Source organism: Chiloscyllium plagiosum, chromosome 39 (genome assembly GCF_004010195.1).
Source record: "Chiloscyllium plagiosum isolate BGI_BamShark_2017 chromosome 39, ASM401019v2, whole genome shotgun sequence".
NCBI classification, from domain to species: domain Eukaryota; kingdom Metazoa; phylum Chordata; class Chondrichthyes; order Orectolobiformes; family Hemiscylliidae; genus Chiloscyllium; species Chiloscyllium plagiosum.
In genome coordinates this window covers 9,634,595-9,658,115 of record NC_057748.1, presented here as the reverse complement: position 1 = coordinate 9,658,115, position 23,521 = coordinate 9,634,595, and the positions used below count along the sequence as shown (strand labels likewise).

At 41.1% G+C, this 23,521-nt stretch overlaps 1 protein-coding gene across 3 annotated transcripts in view; it reads right to left on the bottom strand.

Annotated features, from left to right (window-relative positions):
- Positions 1-23,521, bottom strand: part of LOC122542210 (carnitine O-palmitoyltransferase 1, liver isoform-like) — a 99,562-nt gene that overhangs the window by 19,485 nt on the left and 56,556 nt on the right. For 2 of the 3 annotated variants that reach the window (XM_043679700.1, XM_043679701.1), the window contains exons 10-13: positions 17,294-17,489; positions 14,387-14,575; positions 5,000-5,105; positions 1,218-1,334 (exon numbers count right to left, since the gene is read on the bottom strand). In XM_043679700.1, coding sequence (XP_043535635.1) covers positions 1,218-1,334; positions 5,000-5,105; positions 14,387-14,575; positions 17,294-17,489 — 608 coding nt within the window. Of the gene's footprint in view, positions 1-1,217; positions 1,335-4,999; positions 5,106-14,386; positions 14,576-17,293; positions 17,490-18,284; positions 18,370-23,521 lie in introns of all 3 variants that reach the window. The other variant, XM_043679702.1, reaches the window with a different exon arrangement.

Below are 23,521 nucleotides of genomic sequence, written 5' to 3'. Positions count from 1 at the left end.
ATGTAGAATGTACAATAAAAAATGAAAGCAATTTTGAAATTCTTTCCTGTGACATGAGAGTCACAAGAAAGATGGCATTTATTGGTCATCCTAAGCAATGTGCGAAGAGATGGTAGTGAGCTTTTTTTTGGAACCTCTATAGTCCATACAGAAAATATACTTCCATTACGCTATCAAGGGAGAAAAACCAGGATTTTTAGCCCATTGACAGCAGGGAATGTTAAGTACATGGTTGAAGAGTGTGATGCTGAAAAAGCACAGCAGTCAGGTAGCATCTGCAGAGCAGGAGAATCGAAGTTTCGGGCATAAGCTCTTCATCAGGAATGAGGCTTGTGGGCCATGGGGGCTGAAAGATAAATGGGAAGGGGTTGGGGTGAAGGTAGCTGGGAATGCAATAGGAAGAGGAAGGTGGGGGTGAAACTGATATGTCAGAGAGGAGGTTGGAGCAGATAGGTCGGAAGGAAGATGGACAGTTGAGAGAGGGAGAGAGAGGGAGAGAGAAAAATGGGTAAACTGGTGAAACCCACATTGATGCCATGTGATTGGAGGCTACCGAAGTGGAATATGAGGCGTTCTTCCTCCAGGCATCGAGTGGTTAGGGTTTGGTGGTGGAAGCGGCCCAGGACCTGTATATCCTTCATCGTCAACCCCTAATCACCAGTGCCTGGAGGAAGAACGCCTCATCTTCTGCCTTGGGACCCTCCAACTATACAGAATCAATGCGGATTTCAGCAGTTTACCCATTTCAGTTTACCCATTTCCCCTCTCCCTACCTCATCCCAATCTCAACCTTCCAACTCAGCACTGCCCTCTTGAACGGTCCTACCTGCCCACCTTTCTTCCCACCTATCTGCTCCACCCCGCCTTCATCTACCTATCGCATTCCCAGCTACCTACCACCAATTATCTGTCAGTCCCCTTCGGCCCACAAGCCTCATCCCTGATGGGCTAATGCTCAAAATGTCGATTCTCCTGCTCCTCGGATGCTGCCTGACTGGCTGTGCTTTTCCAGCATCAACTCTTTGACTCTGATCTCCAGTCCTCACTTTCTCCAATGTTAAGTACATGCCCAAGTTAGAAAAAAAGTTAAAGGTAGTGTCCACAATGGCCCCTTAGCTCTTTAGTGGTGGAAGCTTGGGAGGCTACGCTGAAGAAAACCTGCGATGTCCTCAATATTTGTCAATAATGTGGCAGAGGTAGAAAGGGAAATATCTCACCTCCTTTGGGATGTCCCATTGCAGTCTCTGTGGCAATAAAAGAGTAGTATCTGCTTCGCCTTTACAGTTACCATCGTCATCATATCCCAGTTGAAAACTGTCTGTGGCCAAAGCATACTGTGTAACAAAAAGGATGCAGAATAAGTTATAAAAGCAAGCAAATACCGTATATACTTGAGTAATAGTCAAATTTTTAAACTACTTTTTCAGGTTAAATTTATGGGGTCGACTATTACATGGATACTACTTTTGACGGGCTGAAATTCATGCCTGTCAAAATTCATATTGTATCACTAGCAAGTCCAACTGATCTCTAAATAAATATAAGAAAATAAACAAATTATGGTAATACTGAAAACCCGGAGTGGAACACAACAGCCAGCTGAATGGAAGACCAGTAGCAGAGCGGAACAATCTGCAGACTGGAAAACTGGAGTGGGATGTGACGGCTGACAGACTGACTCAAACATTGATCTGGTATCTTTGAAGAACTAGAGTTGAATTTTACATGAGAGATATGGAAAATTCCAGGTTATTCAGCCAAAAAGTAGGGATCGACCTTTACATGAGATCAACTATTACTCGTGTATACACAGTAACAAAATCTGGGAAAAATAGGACTAAATGTTTTATAAAAGTTGAACTAATTTTTCTGCAGAAATCATCCAGATATGAGCAAAATACATGGCAAATCAAAAGTTTCACTCTTGGCAGAACCAGTTCACATTATCTACACGATTTATGGGGTAAGGAGCAAATATCCAATGTTTCAAGCCCTCATAACTGAAGATGCATTGGAAACTTGAGTAAACAAGACTAGAAGAGCATGCATTTTTAACTTTCCCAGTGAAACCAACAAGTCTGTCCCTGTTCTGTATCTTTGAGATATTTTCTTACATTTTAAACACTCCGCATGATTACACTGTTTATTCTTTTTCCAATATAACTATTATCAATACATTCTCACTTTTTGAATGTAGAACCAAAGTTGCAGCTTTAGCAAAGGCTAAATTAAACAGAAAACCATTGCTTCTGAATTTTTGGTCCACTAATTGATTGTGGTTTAGTTTACCTTGGTTCAAAGTTGTAAAATATAGTTTTGACAGATCATATTTTTTGACAGTTCTGTTAATTTCTGACATGGCACAAAGTAGAACAAATGGCAAAGAACACAATGGAAGAAACACATGAGGCACAGGTCATTCCAAAAACAAAATTTAACTGCCAAAGCACAACACTGCACAATCAAGATGGAGCTCCTTTTATGCAAGTGAAATGAAAAATAGTGAAAGGCGACAAGATAACAAAGTGATCAATACAAACTTTATTCAACAAATTTAAAAGAAAAACTGTACAGGAAGCTTTTGAAAAAAATAATGATTTTACACTGCAAGAACTCTGTTGCACACCCACATCAAGTTCCTCATACTGAAAGATCTTTTGCCCATATTTTATTGCTGTTGAACACTGAGGAATGGAAGAATCAACTGCAAAGATAAAGAAGGAAATATGTTGTTTCAGTCAGTTAATTAAATGGTAAATTTGGTAGAAATGCTGTATATTACTAAGTTGCACTTATGAAAAACAAACGGATTTATAGACAGCAGACATATTGCATATGCTTCAACTGTAAACTGATGGTATCTCCAAGTGACAACAGTACTTTAGTACCAGAAAATTCAAAACAAACTCTTCATTATGGTGCAGAAGCAGACTCTGATATTAAGATTACAGAAATGACTAAAAAGGTTTAATGCTGTAATTAACCACAACTAACAGACATATCCCCATTGAAGGCAACTTTAAACTTATTCACCATAGGTTAAGATTTTCTCTGTGCAAGATGAAGAAAAAGTATTTACAACTTTGTTAGAGTTAATATCTCTAACAGATTAACTTCTCTCTTTCTATTCTAAACCCTTTTCATTCTTTTTTCATAATGTATCACATTTTATTTTCTTATTTTTCATTCTTTACTTCTCACATTTCTTAGTTTATCTGCCATATCACCAAATTATCCATTTTGCCTCCAGAATAAGAATCAGTGTTCTTGGAACACGTGGAGCCTTCTGAATTGCATCAATAAAGAGCAACTTCCACTTTTCTGGTGGGGGGGAAATGTGTGCAAATAAGAGTCTCTAACTTGATTAAAATAGTTAAAAAATATTACTTTACAGTTTGAAACTTGATATGTTATAAACTTAACCAGATCAGCTTCAAATATTTCAATAAGAGAAAAAAATCACTACGGGTGAACAAGTTACTAATTCAATAAGGATGCAAGTATAATGCAGCAAGGAACATGGAACAAAAAAAGGTGCATGAATCATTCATTCAGTATTTGAAGTAATAATTGAAACTGTGATATCTAGAATATTAGAGGATTCATAAAATAATGAACTTACCAGAAAAGTACGGGAGAAGAATCAAGGTCCTTCTTGAACAAGGTGAAGTACATCAGCCATCCTTAGGATTTATGTTTTCCTTAGGTACACAGGTGTCTTGTGTTGAACTCAGTTTTAACTAGTTATTCAACACAAGCCATCCTGCTGCAAGTTTCTTCTGATATTGACATGAAAAATTTTGCTGGAATTTAATTTTGGCTGCAACAAACTAAACATGTCAACACCCTAAACAGTATGTCTTTTGACATTTTGTGCTGAGATATAAATCAATGTTTTATATACCTATTTGGGTATTGAATGCTACAATTAAAATGATGTGCTCTGCTACTCAATACTATTTTGTCATCTATGCTGGGTGTAACAGTCAGTCATTCATAACAGGTCGAGAGTTTTAATGTTGCTTTGAGTACTCATGCACAATTAAAGCCAGTAAATTAACTGAATTATTTTCAATAGTCAAGAAATGCTTTCACCCCGATTCTTGATATTATCCTGCAAAATACAGCAGCCAGATTTTCATTGTTGAAAATATTCAACACCCCATCTGTACTCCTTTTCCATTCAAAAACTGAATGGTTTGATTCAACATTTCTAGCTTAAAACTTTCCTTCTAAATTGCTAATTATTTTGCTAAGTTACATAACAGCCATGTAGAGGAGCACAGATAATAGTTAAGAATGATAGAATTATACAGTACAATATAAGAGTCATTTGGCATAACATACTTTGGCTGGCTCTTTCAAAGAGTTATCCATTGGCTTCATTCCCCTGTGCTTTCCTTTGTGCTGCAGGATTTCCTATTCACATTCACATGTAATTTCTTTGCAAGTTCCAATTAAATCTGCTTCAATCACACCAGCAGTAAATTCCAACTTGCTGCATGAAAAACCATTCTCCTCTTGCCTTTGGCTCTTTTACTAGTGACCTTAAATCCATGAACTCATTATTGCCAATGGGACCATTTTCTGTTATTTAAAACTCTTCATAATTCTGAACACCTTGATTAAATCTTCTCTCAACCTTCTATTTCTTGAGGAGAACAAACCTGGTTTTCATCACATCTCCAAAAGATCAGCTGTCTCCCATTCCTGTGCCCCCCAGTAAATATCTTCAGCATCTTCTCTAAAGGCTTGATATCCTTGACACAAAGGGTTTATTTCTGTATATTTGAATTTCTTTCTTAGAGAAAATTATTCAACTAACATTGATGAAATCGGTCAGTGATAAATTATTGCAACATTATATTCTGGAGTATTTTTACAAATATTTAGGAATAAAGACCTAAATTGATATTTTAATTAGATAACAACAGTCCATATATGTTGGTGATATTGTACTTAACGGTTACAGTTGAGTTAGAAACAAGCAGTCTGTTACCTCCCATAGATGTCCAATGATTGGTGCATCAGCCCAGGAATGTTCTGCATTTAATCCCACTTTTCCATTTGCAAACACAATGAAAGTGAATGATTTATCAAACCATCTGGAGGGCAAGAAAATAGATAATAGGATTTACTTAAACTTGCTAAATACCGTTGCTGATGTCTCTCACACACACACTCTTTAGGTTCTATCCTCCTAATACAATGTTTCATTCCCTAATTCAAGACAGTCAAGCACCAGTATCACTTAGAGACAGATGGAAGGCAATATTCCAATGTGTCTTGCTTTCAAGTTACTTTCTATTTTGCTTCAAGCTTTTTCCAAGTGAATTTTACTTCAGCATGCGGAGGTAAACACCAGACAGTTCGCCAACCTGTGGCTGAAGCGTCTCATCAATAATAGTCAATATTATTTTAGATTCATAAACCTGGATGATGGGTTATAATTCAGGACCCCCATTTGGGCTAACAATAGAGAGAGCAAGAAATAGAGCGAGAGCAAAAGCGAGAACTTAAGAAAGCCAATCTTTGCTTACTGGTAGTCAAAAACAAACAACTATTTGACTGAAGTTATGTTTCAGAGACTTGACCACAACGTTCGCTGACGATGCAGTACAATACTGAGGAAGTGCTGAACTCAGACATGCTATCTTTTGAATAAAACCTCATTTGCTCAGTCAGGTGGGCATGACAAATCCTGTGAGACTAGCACCTAGGGCAGGAGAGTACATGTGAGCCTAATAGGAGCCCTAATGCATTCAAGTCCATGGCGGGGGGTGTTGGGATTGGGCCTGCGGTGTTCAGGTACAGCCTCCTTTTGTTGATTAGATGAGACCAAGTTTAGACTTCAAAGGGAGACAAAGAATTTTGCAGCTTTACAATCCTGTGAAGGAAGTTAGAAGAGTGAGGATCCAGGGAGAAGAAAGTGTATGTATAACAACAGACTTTCACCATAGAAGGGCCAAATGGTTCAAAAACACCTCAAGCACAGAAGTGTGGGATTGGAGATGAGAGAAGGTAGGTTGAACCATATCAACAGCATTAAAGAAACAGTCACTGGCAGGAGTCTTCAGCTTCACAGAGATTCGTCAAAGAAAGAACACTAAGGCCACTTTTGGAAAAAAACAGATTTTACTTGCGCTTAGCTAAGATAGTAAATAAATTTGTGTCTTAGTGTTGAACCTCAGGAGATAGGTGAGATATTAAATCAATATTTTGCTTCAGTTTTTATTGTGGAGAAAGAAATGGAGGTTAGGGAACTCCAGGAAATAAATACTGATGTTTTAGAACCAATTCACATTCACATTACAGAACAGGAAGTACTAGGGGTTGCAGAAAATATAAAGGTGTTTAAATCTCCAGGACCTGATCTAGTACATCCCAGGACTTTGTGGGAGGTTGGGGAGGAGATTGCAAATATTTGTGTACGTATAAATAAGCGTGAGGTGCCGAATGACCGGAATAAGGCAAATATTGTGCCTTTGCTTAAAAAAGGGACATATGAAGCAGTCAGGGAACTATTGAACCGTGAGTCTGGCTTTGGTGGTAGTCACGTTGTTGGAAGTGATTCTGAAGAATAGGATTTATAGGCAATTGTAGAGGCAAGGAACAATTAGGGATAGTCAGCACGGGAAATGGTGAGAGGGAAATGGTGTCTCACAAACTTGATTGAGCTTTTTGAGGAAGAAATCAAGATGATTGATGAGGGCAGAGCAGACGACCTTGTTTATTTGGATTTTGGTTAAAACCTTTAACAAGGTTCCATATGGTAGTCTAATTAGTAAAGTTAGATCACATGGGAGCTTGCCAATTGGATATAAAATTGGCTTAACAACAGGAAACAGTGTGATGGAGGAGGGTGTTTTTGGACTGGAGACCTGGAACCATCAGTGGTTCTGCAGTGATCAGTGCTGGGTCCACTTTTGTTTGTCGTTTATAGAAATGATTTAAATGAGAACATAGAAAGTATGGTTAGTAAATTTGTGGATGACACCAACATTGGCGGTATAGTGGACAGTGAAGATGGTTAACTAAGTTTACAAAGAGATCGTGATCAATTGGGTAAATGTAGTAAATGGAGCTTAATTTGGATAAATGCAAAGTATTACATTTTGGTTAAACAAAGATATGACTTATACAATTTAAAGTAGGGCCTTGGGCAGTACTATAGAACAGAGACATTCAGGGGTTCAGGTACATGATTCTTTGAAGTCTGCACCATGTAGATAAGGTGGTTAAAAAAACCTTTTTGCATGCTTGCTTCATTATTCAGATCTTTGAATATAGGGACTGGGACGCTATGTTAAAGTGTCGCAAGATGTTGGTGAAGCCTCTTCTGGAGTACTGCTCCAATTCTGGTCACTCTATTATAGGAAAGTTATTACACTGGAGAGGGTTCAGAAGAGATTTACCAGGATCTTTATTGGTCAGAGTATTGAGTACAGGACTTGGGAGGTCATGTTGCGGCTGTACAGGACATTGGTTAGGCCACTGTTGGAATATTGCGTGCAATTCTGGTCTCTTTCTATCGGAAAGGTGTTGTGAAACTTGAAAAGGTTCAGAAAAGATTTACAAGGATGTTGCCAGGGTTGGAGGATTTGAGCTATAGGGAGAGGCTGAACAGGTTGGGGCTGTTTTCCCTGGAGCGTCGGAGGCTGAAGGGTGACCTTAGAGGTTTACAAAATTATGAGGGGCATGGATAGGGTAAATAGGCAAAGTCTTTTCCCTGGGGTCGGGGAGTCCAGAACTAGAGGGCATAGTTTTAGGGTGAGAGGGGAAAGATATATATATATATAAAAAAAAGAGACCTACGGGGCAACGTTTTGACACAGAGGGTGGTATGTGTATGGGAATGCGCTGTCAGAGGAAGTGGTGGAGGCTGGTACAATTGCAACATTTAAAAGGCATTTGGATGGGTATATGAATAGGCAGGGTTTGGAGGGATATGGGCCAGGGCTGGCAGGTAGGAGTAGATTGGGTTGGGATATCTGGTCGGCATGGATGAGTTGGACCGAAGGGTCTGTTTCCGTACTGTACATCCCTATGACTATATGATACCAGGAATGGAGTGTTTGTGGTATAAGGAAAGGCTGGATTCTGGAACTTTTTTCACTGTAGTGTAGGATGTTGAGAGACGATGTTAGAGGTTTCTGAAATATTGAGAGGTATAGATAAGGTGACTGGCAGACATCTTCCATAGATGGGGGATTCAAGACTAGGGGACATATTAAAGCAAGAGGTGAAAGATTTTAAAAATACAGGAGAGGCACACTTTTTTTTTTAAAAAAAGTGGTTAGTGTGTGGAACGAACTTCCAGAGAAAGTGGTAAATGTGGCTACAACATTTGAAACACATTTAGATAAATTTGTTAATAGGAAAGGTTTGGAGGGATATGGCCAAACACAGGCAGCTGAGACTAGTTTGGTTTGGAAACATGGTCGACATGGACTGATGAGACTGAAGGGTCTGTTTCCGTGCTGTACTCCTCTGTGACTCTACTTTATAAATATGAAGCAGCAATATAGAAAATTGTTCGTGGGATTTGAAGTGACACGAATCAAGAACTGGCTTGAAGGCTAATAATCATTGCATTTTATGGAGATCACAGGTTCTAAGTCAACATTACAAAGACTGCATGTGCCATGACTGTGCAACGTGATGGAATTTGATGACAGCAGATTGAAATTATCAGCAAAAAGAATAATTGAGGTGGTCACTGATGGGAGGAAAGAACACACAGCAGTCTTGGCAACTGCCAAAGCAAGTGGAAAAAGAATGGCGAGAAAATGCAAGACAGAAATACCAAGAATGAATAAACAGCAAAGACACAACTCTAATGGAAGACCAGACAAAGGAATCATGTTACAGAAATAAAATTACAATGGGCAGCACCTTATCAAAAGTTTTAGAAAATCAGATATTTAACATGGGCAGGAGCAGCAGTGCATCAATATACAGGAATCATTCTTCTGTCTATGGCTTAGGTGAGAGCTTTCAATTAAGTGATAGGTAATGAGAATTAACAGCAGCTTCTATCACTTTCAAAAATTGTGATGGAATAAACAAGTACAAAAGTGCAAAATGTGAATAAAAGAGAAAAACTCAGAATAAACGATAGATATACCAAGAAGCAGGATAAGCTTCTTCCTGATGCAGTTACATTTGCTGCCTTGTTTTAAAAATGAACTTGCTTGTTGAGACCATCACTATTTATCTTTTATTTTTCTCATTTTTGGTTTGGAACTGAGTTGAAGTTGAGAATTGAACTTTGAACAGTAGCGTGTATTTATAAAAAAAGAGAGAACACAAGACTGGTGCTTGCCATTGGAAACTGGCCTGGAAAGAGAATACAGGTTAACTGCTGCTTGAATATCAGTACACGATTCAGCATTGAGATATGTATGGGCTTCAGCAAGGCATTCATCAAGGTTCAAGCATGGGACACTGGTTAGCAAAGTTAGATCACATTGAATCCATGGAGAACTAGCCATTTGGATACAAAATTGGCTTGAAGGTAGGAGACAGAGGGTGGTGGTGGAGGGTTATTTTTCGAACTGAGGGCCTGTGACCAGCAGTGTGCCGCAAGGATCAGTGCTGGGTCCACTACTTTGTCATTTACAGTTAGTTCTCCTGTAACACCGTAGTTGCATTCCAGCAAAACCTCGTTTAATAGAAAATTGCCAAATAAAATAATGGGGCCTATGGAAAAAATGGGGTTGGGGCAGATCAGCAAAAAAAGTACTCAAATTGCTCAAATATCACCCAAACATCTAACGCAAAGTTTAGCACAGCCTGAATGAAGGTTGAAATCATATTTATTAATGAAACAAAATTAAATTTAACAGAGTGCATTTAAAAAAAATGCAAGAAAACCACTCTCTGTACAGTACCTCGCACAAAAAGCTACACTGTTGGCAGCTGACATCACTGCATACGCAGTACGGCATGAAGACCGGCACTAACATCGCGCATGCACAGAATGACATGGACATCAACGCATGTGCAGACTGAAGCACACAGCCCAAATCCCACTGGAATCACGCTATCGCAAACAGAGGGAAACATTCTCAAAAACACAGTTCCCTAATTTTGGATTCAGAATTGGCTGGCTGATAGAAGGCAGAGAGTGATTGTAGATGGAAAGTATTCTGCCTGGAGGTCAGTGTTGAGTGGGGTCCCGCAGGGCTCTGTTCTTGGGCTTTGCTCTTTGTAGTTTTTATAAATGACTTGGATGACGAGGTTGAGGGGTAGGTTAGTAAATTTGCAATAGACACAAAGGTTGGAGGTGTCATCGATAGTATTGAGGACTACTGCAGGCTGCAGCGCGACATAGACAGGATACAGAGCTGGGCTGAGAAATGGCAGATGGAGTTCAACCTGGATAAATGCGATGCATTTTGGAAGGTCAAACTCCAATGCTGAATACTGGATTAAAGACAGGATTCTTGGCAGTGTGGAGGAACAGAGGGATCTGGGTATGCAAGTACATAGATCCCTCAAAGTTGTCACCCAAGTGGATAGGGTTGTTAAGAAAGCAAATGGTGCTTTAGCTTTCATTAACAGGGGGATCGAGTTTAAGAGCGGCAAGGTTTTGCTGCAGCTCTACAAGTCTCTGATGAGACCACACTTGGAATATTGTGTCCAGTTCTGGTTGCCCTACTATAGGAAAAGATAGAGGCTATGGAAAGGGTGCAAAGAAGATTTACCAGGATGCTGCCTGGATTGGAGGGCTTGTCTTATGAAGAAAGGTTGAATAAGCTCGGACTTTTCTCTCTGGAAAGAAGCAGGAAGACAGGAGACCTGATTGAGGTGTACAAAATAATGAGAGGAACAGATAGAGTCAATAGCTAGAGACTTTTCCACAGGGTAGGATTGACTGGTACGAGGAGTCATAGTTTGAAGATATTAAGAGGAAGGTATAAAGTAGACATCAGAGTAGGTTCTTTACGCAGAGAGCTGTGAATGCATGGAATGCATTTGCCAGCTGTGGTGGCGGAAGCAGAGTCATCGGGGACATTTAAGCGACTGCTGCACATGCACATGGATAGCAGTGAGTGGAGGGGTGTGTAGGTTAAGTTATTATATTTTACATTAGGATTAAACCTTGGCACAACATCGTGGGCCAAAGGGCTTGTTCTGTGCTGTACTTTTCTATGGTCTATGTTCTAATTCTTCAGCGACGTTATAATCAAATCATGCTGTCAAAATGGGTGTTATTCCAGATCTACCTGTATATAAACAATTTGCACATGAGTATAAGAACAACGATTAGTAAGTTTGGAGATGACACCAAAATTGCTGGTGTAGTGAACAGCGAAGGTTACCTTCGAATACAACAGGACCTTGATCAGATAGTCAATGTTGGAAATGTGTTGCTGGAAAAGCGCAGCAGGTCAGGCAGCATCTAGGGAACAGGAGAATCGACGTTTCGGGCATTAGCCCTTCTTCAGGAAGGCTAATGCCCGAAACGTCGATTCTCCTGTTCCCTAGATGCTGCCTGACCTGCTGCGCTTTTCCAGCAACACATTTCCATCTCTGATCTCCAGCATCTGCAGACCTCACTTTCTCCTCCAGATAGTCAATGTGCCAAGGAGTAGCAGATCGAGTTTAAATGAATGGGAGGTGTTGCATTTTGGAAAGACAAATAAGGGCAGGACTTGTACACTTAATGGTAAGGTCCTGAGAAGTGCTACCGAACAGAGACTTTGGAGTACAGGTTCATAGTTCCTTGGAGGTGGAGTCACAGGTTGATAGAGTAGTGAAGATGGCATTTGGTACACTTTTATTGGTCAGTGTATCGAGTAAAGGAGTTGGGATGTCATGTTGTGGCTGTACAGGACACTGGTTAGGCCACTTTTAGATCCAGTTCTGGTCTCCCTACTATAGGAAAGATGTTGTTAAACTTGAAAGGGTACAGAAAAGATTTACAAGGGGTGGAAATGTTTGAGTTATAGGATGAGGTTGAAGAGGCTGGGAGCATTTTCCCTGGAGTGTCTGAGTGAGGGGTGACCTTATAGAAAAGTTTATAAATTCATGAGGTGCATGGTTAAGGTGAAGGGCCAAGGTCTTTTTTCCAGTGTATGGGAATCCAAAACTAGAGGATATGGTTTTAAGGTGAGAGGGGAAAGATATAAAAAGGTACCTAAGGAGCAAACTGTTCATGCATAGGGTGATGCATGTACTGCCAAAGGAAGTCGTGGAGGCTAGTACAATTACAACATTTGAAAGGCATTGGGATGGATATATGAATAGGAAAGATTTAGAGGGAAATGGGCCAAATGTTGGGAAATGGGACTAGATTAATTTAGGATATCTGGTTGGCATGGACAAGTTAGATCAAACGGTCCACTTCTATGCTGTCCAACTCTATGACTACATTGCTGTACAGAAGTGGCAGCTGGTTGAATTTTGGATTGGTCGTGCCAGTGCTGGCCAGCCAACCACAGAACATTGAAATACAAAAAGAAAAAAAAAGTCAATTGGCTCTGACTATGTTTTGGGCAGGAGACAGCTTTGATTTGGAAGTTGCTGGACTGCATTGGTTTTTTGCTTTGCTTTTTCTATTATTTTTCAATTATCAATTTGTTGAAAGTTATGAGAAAAGAATCCTAGTTATCAGAAATAAGTAGAGGTCCCCAAAGTAGAGGTTTGCATTGACTGGTGACTTTGGAATTCAAGCAAGATATTCATCGCTGAAATGACTATCAAACTGGCAAACTGCTACTCTTTTAAAAAGAAAGTGTTCCTTAACTGCGTTTGCCTATCGGAAAGAGAATAGCGGTTTGTGATCAAATAGGATTGGGCTTAGATCATAGATAATAATTGGACTGCCTTGTTGTCCATTTGTATTCTGCTAAAGCTACATTTTAAGAATAAATTGTTAATTTTTGTTGGTTAAAAATTGGGTGTCTAAGATATGTTATTTATATAGTCTGGTTAGGAACAATTTTGAGGGTCATTGACTATTTTAATTTCACTGTTGTGAATCCAGTGATAGCAAGGCTGATGTGGTATGGCTTACTATCCCTGTGCCCTAACACTTGTGCATTTTTTTAGTCAGCAGTGTAGAGCCATCATTTCCTTCATCACCTTTGTGTGCGGCTGCATCAAGCGGTGCGTGGATCCCCAGCTTGGATCCCCAGTACGCAAACACCAAGTGTCACTACCTACTGAGGTTCTACCTGTCCCCAGCGTTGCGAAGGACGGGCCTGGCCTCGCTGCCGTGAACTGCTCCAAATAGTTGGACTGTTCTGTATCACCTGTCCTTCGTGGAGCAGTTTATGAAGAAAAACACCTTTGACCACAAGTCCATCAGGAAGTGGTCAGCACATAGTGTCCTTGAGACCCTTTGGGAAAAGGAGAGGGCAGATCCTATTGAGTGGTTCCCTGAGCAGACTGTCAAAGTCATTTGGCAGAATGCCTCATCGCCAGAATTTTCCAACAAGCACCAAGACATGGCTTGGCTGGTGGTGAGAAGGGCTCTGCCTGTGAGATCCTTTATGCACGCCCAGACTCTCAGCCGCACTGCACGCTGCCTTCGAAGCGGCTGTGGGGGCGGGGGAAGACAAGACTGTCACACACCACCTTCTGGAATGTGCCTATGCAGAAGTCCGGAGAGGAATGCAGTGGTGTTTGTTGAGGTTCGTCCCGAGCAGCGCCGTGACGTGGGACTCCGTGTTCAACGGTCTGTTCCCCGGGACGCACACCAAGACGAACATCAACTGTGCTTGGAGGATCATCAACTCGGTGAAGGACGCTCTCTGGGCGGTCCGAAACCTGTTGTTCTTCCAGCTGAAGGAGTTGACCCCGACTGAGTGTTGCAGACTGGCACATTCCAAGGTCCAGGACTACATGTTGAGGGGCGTGCTGAAGCTTGGGGCAGCTGCCGCCAAGGCGCGGTGGGGAAAGACCACCATGTAACATCTGCCCGAGAAGAACAGGGGGCCCAGGCATGTCATTTGGGCTCTGCTGATGCCCCAGCTAAATATACAGATATATGATTGATAAACATACACACCTGTATATATAAATGATAAATTCTAATCCCTGTATGCGAAGAAATTGAATGTTTCCGTATGTATGGCATGACCAACTGTACAGACCATCAAAATAATTTATGAATAAAGTATATTTTTGAAATAAAAAACTTACAAAGCAGAAACATTTACATTTGCAATCTTTGTAACTCTACCTCAGAGGACTCTGGGTGCTCAGTCATTGAATATACTGAAGACTGAAATTGAAAATTGTTTGGAATCTGAGGGAATCTTATTGAATCTTACTGAATGATGGTGCAGGTTCAGGGACTACACACCGTATTCCCACTCCTATTTCTTATATTCCTATGGTCTGCTGTAGATTGACATACAAAATAAATACTTGCCTGTCATAGCATTTGCCATGTAAGAGTGACTTGGCATATTCATCCAGTGATTGCACCTGGTTATCCACAAATAGATCATATTTAGTGTCATCCAAAGTGACAAAAAATGCCGCTTTCTCCACGCTTTCCAGTGAAGTCTTGTTCTTTCCAGAGCTGAAGTATGCTTTTCGAGCCTTAGCCCAAGGAATTCTGCTTAGCAACATAAAACAAAAAACATCAATACTCTTCCAACTTAATTTCTCTACCTCCAAGGCATTATTCTAGAGCATAAATGTAGACAATCCTCCAGCATACTGATTCAATCAATTGTATTCTTCCTACATGAACCAGGACATTGACTATCAGGAATGGATCTTTAAAAAAATGGCAGGTGGGAACTGGCTGTAGTTCCAGCTTCATTTCCAACACATTCCCATTTCTAGTGTCAGAAGGGGGCAGGGTGCAAATCACAAAAGGTGGGAAATCCAAACTCAAAAGGGTAATTAATGCTGAGTTCAAGTAGACCACTCTTCCAAGGGCCTTAACCTGTCCTTTAAACGTTAATAAAACAGACTGGAGCTGTCACTTAAGAGTTAATAAAACATGTCATGCTCGACTGCTTTGATTGACAGGCCATGAGGTGAATATCAGGAGTAAAGCTCATGTTCATCTGCTCCTGTAGTTTCAGTAGAGTTCTTTGTTGACATTTCCAATGGGCTGTCATTACAACTGAGGTAAACAATAATGCTTGACTGAGTTTCAAAAGCACTTACACCTCAGATAGTGAGGGTTTGTAGATAGGGGATGCCAAGTTCAGATTTTGATTAACCATTTAAAACAGCTATTAAAAGGACTAGTTGCCTTACATGTAGTTGTTGAATATTTGTTTCTAAAGAGATGGGATTTACAATCTTCGAATTAGTTTAATAATGGTTTGTCGCAGGATCAAGTGTATATGATTGATAATTCTATTACATTGTTAGAACATAATTTTTTTCTTCTTCTCTACTTTGATCCTGAGTATTTATAGAGATTACTGGGTGAGTGGTTATGAAAGTGGAAACGGGGATTGAGGGAGCACAGGACTATAAGTTGGCATGGTGGACGGGAAGGTGGTTGATGTGAGGGCTGGAGAGAGTAAAAGCTTCAAAAATAACTGGGATGAAGTCCCCAAAGAACTGAGGCAAACCTGTGCACGTGGCCATCTACAATCTGCTCCTAGGGTAGTAGGCCTGAATCCATCATCTACCATATTCTTCCCCTGACACCACCATATCTGAGTGAAAATTTGACTTGATGTAGCCTTTAAAATTAAGGTGGGTGTGCTAAGTTAAGAAATTCTCCAACCAGGTTATCTGGCCTGTAGCAAAAACCTTGTTCAAGATGCTAGTGAGCCGATTATGGTCCTAATCCCCATTCTACTTTCACATACACTGTAAATGAACCCATTGAACGATGTTCTGAAGGTGGTACTCTGACAGGTTTAGACCTCTTTCTAATCCTGAAGCAGTGAGACCAACTACATTATATCACATCCACCTGATCAAGACCTGCTGAATCAGCACAGAATGCATTCAAACCTAAATCTTTCCAATTGATATGGCTCCAAGTATCAATTTCAATTTACAGAGGAACCTTGATTATCTGAATGCCAATTAGCTGAAAATCGGATTATCTGAAGAGGAGCTTGAGGTCCCGACAGAAACATTACAAAGATGTGTGTCCAACACTGATCGTGTCTTTTGTTTACAGCGATTAAAAGTGCTGTCGAAAACAGTCCTGGACTGATGGGAGCACAGGCATTGTCTTTAAATGATTGATCTCCCACCACCCCCTCTCTCTTTTCCCACACTTTCCCTGGAGTTCTACACAGGCGTGTACCCTAAACCCCCCTTCCCCAGATAATCTCTCTAACATTGTCCTGTACAGGGCAAAGGTGGAACCTGTCAAAAGGTTGCAGTAAAGAGGTTGGGGGGGGCGTGTGCAGTGGGGGTGGGGGGGCGGGGTTGGATGGGGTTTGGGTTTGGGAGGCTGATGTTGGATGGAATTGGAGCCAGGTGAGGGGCACGGAGCGAGGGCTTGCGCGCACTGTGCTGGTGCCTCGTCTTCTGAATAGGGAGAGCAGACTTAATAAACTCTGAGCCCCAGGGGAAAAGCATTGAATCAATTATCCCAACGAAATTGTGCCCGCCCATCTAGTTTGGATAATCGAGGTTCCCTTGTATGTATTCTTGTTCTTTTTTCTATTCATGAGGCACATGATTAATATTGTGGTAGAGGGTCTACAGGAAAACAGTGTAAAATGCAGAAAAGAATGGACTGCTACACAGTTACTTGTGGTGCTTAACCAATGTCAGCTATGAAACCTGGGAAGGAGGACCTTGCGATTCCAGGAGGACTAGGAAACTCTAAAGTCTACTCAGCAGACACCGGTTGCTTTGTCCTGCTGGCATGATGCCACCAATCATGGAGAAGTGGATAAGAAAATGCAACGGTCATCGATGAAGTTATAGGAAAAATATCCGAAGCACAGAAAATATCCATTCAATAAATCTGAACAGCACAAAAGGAAAATAAAGTAAACTTGCAACAAAATAATAAAAAATACTTTTTTTTTGCATCAAACTGTACAGTGGTGGGTGGGACAGAATTCAAAGCACAGCTGAAGTGGAAGGTACTGAGAACTGTGTTAAAAGTAAGGAGGGGATGAGAAAAGGAGTTCTGGAGAACAGGGGTCAAAAGCTGCCAAGTTGGAACATAAATTTGTTGTTGATGTCCTCAGATGAGCAGTCTTCAGAATATGCAGTTGGAAGATGGACTGGATTTTTGCCAGCGCCTAGTAAAAGGTATTTCAAGATGAGTAAGTATTCAGACAGTGAGGAAAGAACTTGCAGCACAGAACAAAAAGCAAAAAGACAAAGCTCTCACCTGTTTCCTGCAGTTAATGCAGCCAGATATTTTTCCCCAGGCTGAGGTGAAGAATTCTCATCCAGGATGTACTGGAATTGGACCTGTAGCTCACAAGGATTCAGAAGGCGCCCGCCTTGATATACCCAAACCTTAAAATAACGACCCTTGTGATAGACCACAATGTGCTTGCTGTCCACACGGTGTTGTATAAAGTCTGTAAATTCAAGAGGTGCGCTGAGTAAATCAAGCACATTTCATTTTTAAATGAAAACATCAAGTTAACAAAGGAGGAAAGGCATAGGGTTGTAACTTTCCGTTCAAAGCACTGTCCTCTCGTGAGTGCCTCTAGATTAAAACTTGGTGGGACATTAAAATCAAAGGTGCTCAGAGGTCCTCTTAAGCAACTACTCTAGCAACCTACATTGCTGGAGCAGTCTGCCATGTGCGCAGCCCTGAAGAGACAGGTATCGTGAATCTAATAAATGCACTACAGTGGGAAATAGCTTTCTCTTTTAAGGGAAAACTGTAAATTAGTACAGAAAATACCCACCTCAACCTCCTTCAGCCGGGAGGCCTATGATTGGCACATCTTGTGGCAGATGAAACCATTGAGCTTTACCAGCAAAACTAAAAGATCTCCACCTGTCATCAAGTAGGTCTCGGTGGTATTCGGGTACTTCAGTTTTTAGGCTACTGCAGCAAGTATCCTTACCAGCAACAACGAGATGCTCCCGGATCCAGAACAACATGCAGCCTTTACAACAAGTGATCTTTACAGGAGGATGGAAAGGACTTTGTGTCTTAGCAGGCTGTGAGACTAGCTCTTCCAATAAGCCTCCGTCTAAGTCTCTCAAGTTATCCTTTAGAGCGTAACTTGCCACTGAATTGAGAAGGTCTTGCCTCCAGTCACTTGTCACAGCCTGCTCTGAGTCTCTGAGAGCCCAGTGTAATCACAGAACAACATTTATCAGCTAAAATTCCTAGCTGCAGAAAAGAATTGACATCATACCTGACTCTAGACCTGGAATGCGGGATGTATTGAATATATTCTCATATTGATTAGAACACATGGGGACAACACCTCGAATCAACAGCTGAAGAAAGGCAGAAAAACAGGAAAGAATAACACGTGGACATGCAAAGAAATTGTAAGCAACACATCTATAATACAGGAGAGAAAGAGGGAAAATAAAACACTAACTCAGATTCCTCCACCTGTAGGAACTTAAATAGAGACAATAAACACGTTAATTCTGGTCATTCGAGATACCAGGGAAATGTGACCTGGTGGTGGACCTAAGAAAAAAGGGTTAACGTGGAGACAACATTCAAAATGGGAGATGGGAAACTAAATTGGGAGCAATTCTTCTATATGTACTTTGGAACAAGATCACAGATGTTGGCAAAGACCAAATTGATAACTTTGCTACAAACTAATGACCATCAAGAAACCTTTTGAACTGGCCCTCTTCATAACATGGAACAAATTCAGACAAAGATGACCATGATCTGAATGCTGACCCCATTTTGACAAATTTAATTTCACAGTGAAGATGATTTGTAGCTCAGGTTGTAAGTTTGCTCATGGAACTAGTAGATTTGTTCTCAGATATTTCGTCACCATGCCAGGTAACATCAGCGAGCCTCTTGTGAAACATGGGGTACTGTCCCGCTTGCTATTTATCTGTCTCTCTTTGTTGTGGTAGCTGATATCATTTCCAGTTCGGTTTCTGAGGGGTTGGTAAATGGGGTCCAAATCTATACATTTGTTTATGGAGTTCGGGTTTGAATGCCAGGTCTCTAGGAATTCCCGCATCTTTATTTAGCCTGTCGCAGAATGGATGTATTGTCCCAGTCAAACTGGTGTCCCTCTTCCTCTGTGTGTTGATACAAGTGGCAAAAGCGAATAACCGACTCCACTTTCTAGATTTAACAGTAGAACAAAAAGCCAATGGACAGCGAAGACCACTGTTTACAGGAAAGCCACACACGCTGACCAGATACTCAACTACAGGAGCGACCATTCTAACACCCATTAACAGAGCTGCATCAGGACATTATTTAAACGAGCCACAACACATTGCAGTACCCAGAAATTAAGTCGATGAAAAACATCTATACAACGTATTCAGAAACGACAGTTACCCGATAAGTGCAGTCCGCAGATTCCAACACAAGAGAACTAAACAAAAAGACACAACATGCTCAAAGTCTCTAGCCACCCTGTCATACATCAAAGACATCTCCGATGACGACGACTACTCTGGCCCCTAGCCATCATGGTAGCCCACAAACCTGCCATCACACTGAAACAGCTCCTGATGAGTTAAAGGACCCCGTACCAACAACCAGCAGAACAATCATCATATACAAAATACCCTGCAATGACTGCAGCAAACATTACATTGGGCCGACGGGCAGGAATCTAGCAACCAGGATACGGGAGCATCAACTAGCCATCAAAAGATATGTCCAACTATCATTGGCATCCACACACAGATGAAGAGGGTCACCAGTTCGACTGGGACAATACATCTATTCTGGGACAGGCTAAACAAAGAAACACAATTCCTAGAAACCTGGCATTCAAGCCGGAACTCCACTAAAGCATATAGATTTGGACACCATTTACCAACCTCTCAAATAAAAAGGGAAATAATATCAGCTACCGCAACAAACCAAGACAGATAGATAGCAAGCGGGACAGAACACCAATACTTCACCAGAGGCTCACTGATGTTACCTAGCATGGTGATGAAACGTCTGAGAACAAATCTACCAGCTCAGTGAGTAAACTTACAATCTTAATTTCATTACTTGATGCAGAATCATGAGGAAGTTTAGTCCAAAATACTGTGAAAGGTTTACTGAGTATTTTTATTAAGCAATCAAAAGAATTTTGTAGCATGGCATATCTGTCACTGCAGGATAGCAGGGCATTTTCCAATCCTGTGCACCTAGCAACAAACATTCATTGTCTCAAGTGTGGTGCAGGTTGCCTGGAGCACAAACTTTAGCAACTGTTCTATAACTCACATCAAATTTTACAAGGACGCCCTCTCCACTTTGTTTTTTTAAAATCACCAATGCTTTTGGTTTATCTGGGCTGTGTTCAACAATAGCTCGGAACTCAGTGGTCTCACAAATGATAGAAGCTAAAATGAGCCAGCGCACCACATTGTTCCATTCTGACCATTCCTTCCAGATGAGGGCATAAAATGAAAACGTGCAGATGATGGAATATAAAAAGGAGTTAATTAAATATTGGACAAAAGTGATTGTTAAGAATTATCAGGCTGGATAAACTTTAATAAAGGTACAGCAGATAGTACCCATTCAAAGTGTCAAACAGAAGAACAATTTAGAGTTTGAAGGACTCAAGATAAAGATTTTTCTATCTGCACCATTACATTGAAAATGAACGGGTTAAAGTAGCCATTAGAAAATTAATAAAATATTAAAAATAAAGACATATCACATACACAAACACTCCCACACATACATTTTCTCACTCAAATTGATAGTTTTGGACAATGGTTTCAGAACCAAATCTGGTAACTGATTTCAAACTAGATTGAAACATTGTCGTCTGGTGTGGCTGTTTAGTCAGCAAGCTCCAGTGAAATCTGAAGTGTTAGCACCCCAATTAAATGAAGCACCAAGCCAGGAAGATATGCTTCATGGTAGGCAATTAAGAGTTTGTGGAATATTTACATGAGTAAAAGCTTGGTCTTATCATTTCACTATGCCAATATGGTGCAAACCTTACGACAGAAATATTTATTTTCCCCAAGTCTGGGCTGGTAACAGCTTTGGATGACCTTGAGAAGACCTATTGCTCTGTTGGGTCAATGATGATTTTAGCAGATAGGGAGAAAAAAATAAACAACTTCAAATTACAGGAAAATCATTTCAAAGAAAACACATAATAGAAAACTTCACTTGTACAAGTTATTCAACAAAAAATAAGCTGAAGTAGAGAATTTGAGGGAACAGATTCCACCAAGGCACAAACAGGATCCACAAACGCAGTGAAAATGCTGCTGAGAGAAGCATGTAGAGAGCATTAACCACCCAGGCATGTCACACAATGCAGGACTTCAGCAGTGACTGGCTAACTGTGAAAACTGCAGGTAAGTCCCAATGAGGACTTTATTTTTGTAATTCTTTTTAAAAACTCTCTTACTTAGTTGACAGTGAGTTGATTTGCTTTGTTCGTTGCCCTGCTGGCTATTTGTACTGAACACCAATTACTCTGAAGCCCAGAAAGGTTAATAACCAGATAGGTTAATATACCAGATAAGTATATTCTTCAGTCTGGTTGTGACAACTATTTATGCCTCAATTTTCTAATGCATGGAATTAACCCAAGGTAAACCTGTTGGCCTCTCAACAATCACTAACAAACTGAGAAAGGACACAAACTATTCACAAGGCAATTAGACATTTGTTCACTCTGGTATGCAGCAGAATATCAACACTCATGTTGCCAGAGAACACCAATAAATGTCCCATTAAGTATATCAATACTCACTATATCTCCATCACTCAATAAGATCATGCTGATCCAAATGTGGTGTCAACCTTCCTTAATTGACTATCACAACCCTCGCCCCAACCCATAAACCTAGATTTCCTAATCAAAAAGTTATTAATTCAACCTTGAATATATTCAATGACTCAACCTCCTCTGCTCTCTAGAGTAAACAATCCCACAGATTAACAAGTCCCTGATAGAAAAAGGAATTCTCCTCATCTCTGCCTGAAGTGGAAAACCCCTAAATTAACTTCAGCGGGCTTCAGGGTGTTTCCTCCTTGGAGTTGTAGTCTCAGTGGCAGCTTTTGGCAGAGCCAATGTTCTGGGTCCAATCAGCAGCAGAGGCTGCTCTGTTATACTACTTCCATACTACTTGTTGGAGTGCAGTTACTGGCGGTGTTCCGCAAGGATCTGTTTTGGGACCATTGCTGTTTGTCATTTTTATAAATGACCTGGAGGAGGGGCTAGAAGGTTGGGTGAGCAAGTTTGCGGATGATACGAAAGTCGGTGGAGTTGTTGACAGTGAGGAAGGATGTGGCAGGTTACAGCGGGATATAGATAAGCTGCAGAGCTGGGCAGAAAGGTGGCAAATGGAGTTCAATGTAGGTAAATGTGAAGTGATTCACTTTAGTAAGAGTAACAAGAAGGGGTACTGGGCTAATGGTCGGATACGTGGTAGTGTGGATGAGCAGAGGGATTTTGGTGTCCATGTACACAGATCTCTGAAAGTTGCCACCCAGGTAGATAGTGCTGTGCAGAAGGCATATGGCGTACTGGCTTTTATTGGTAGAGGAATTGAGTTCCGGAGACCTGAGGTCATGTTGCAGTTGTATAAGACTCTGGTGCGGCCACATCTGGAGTATTGTGTGCAGTTTTGGTCGCCATACTATAGGAAGGATGTGGAGGCACTGGAACGGGTGCAGAGGAGGTTTACCAGGATGTTGACTGGTATGGTGAGTCGTGAGTTCATGGAATGCCCTGCCAATAGCAGTGGTGGACTCTCCCTCTTTATGGGCATTTAAACGGGCATTGGATAGGCATATGGAGGATAGTGAGCTAGTGTAGGTTAGGTGGGCTTGGATCGGCGCAACATCGAGGGCCAAAGGGCCTGTACTGCGCTGTATTTTTCTATGTTTTTCTATGTTTCCGTGGTTTTGCATCTTCAGGGGAATGGTGTGGTGGCTGCGGACAGCAGAGACATACCAGATGATTTATTTCATTTTATAATTTATGTAATTAAAGTAGCACTGGCTTCGAGTCATAGAGATGTACAGCACGGAAACAGACCCTTCGGTCCAATCTGTTCGTGCCGACCAGATATCCCAAACCAATCTAGTCCCACCTGCCAACACCTGGCCCATATCCCTCCAAACCCTTCCTATTCATATACCCATCCAAATGCCTTTTAAAATGTTGCAATTGTACCAGCCTCCACCACCCTCTGGCAGCTCATTCCATACCCGTACAACCCTGTATGAACAAGTTGCCCCTTAGGTCTCATATCTTTCCCCTCTCATCCTAAATCTATCCCTCTGGGTCTGGACTCCCCAACACCAGGGAAAAGACTTTGCCTATTTACCCTATCCATGCTCCTCAATTTTGTAAGCCTCTATAAAGGTCACCCGTCAGCCTCCGACGCTCCAGGGAAATGGCCCCAGCCTGTTCAGCCTCTCCCTATAGTTCAAATCCTCCAACCCTGGCAACATCCT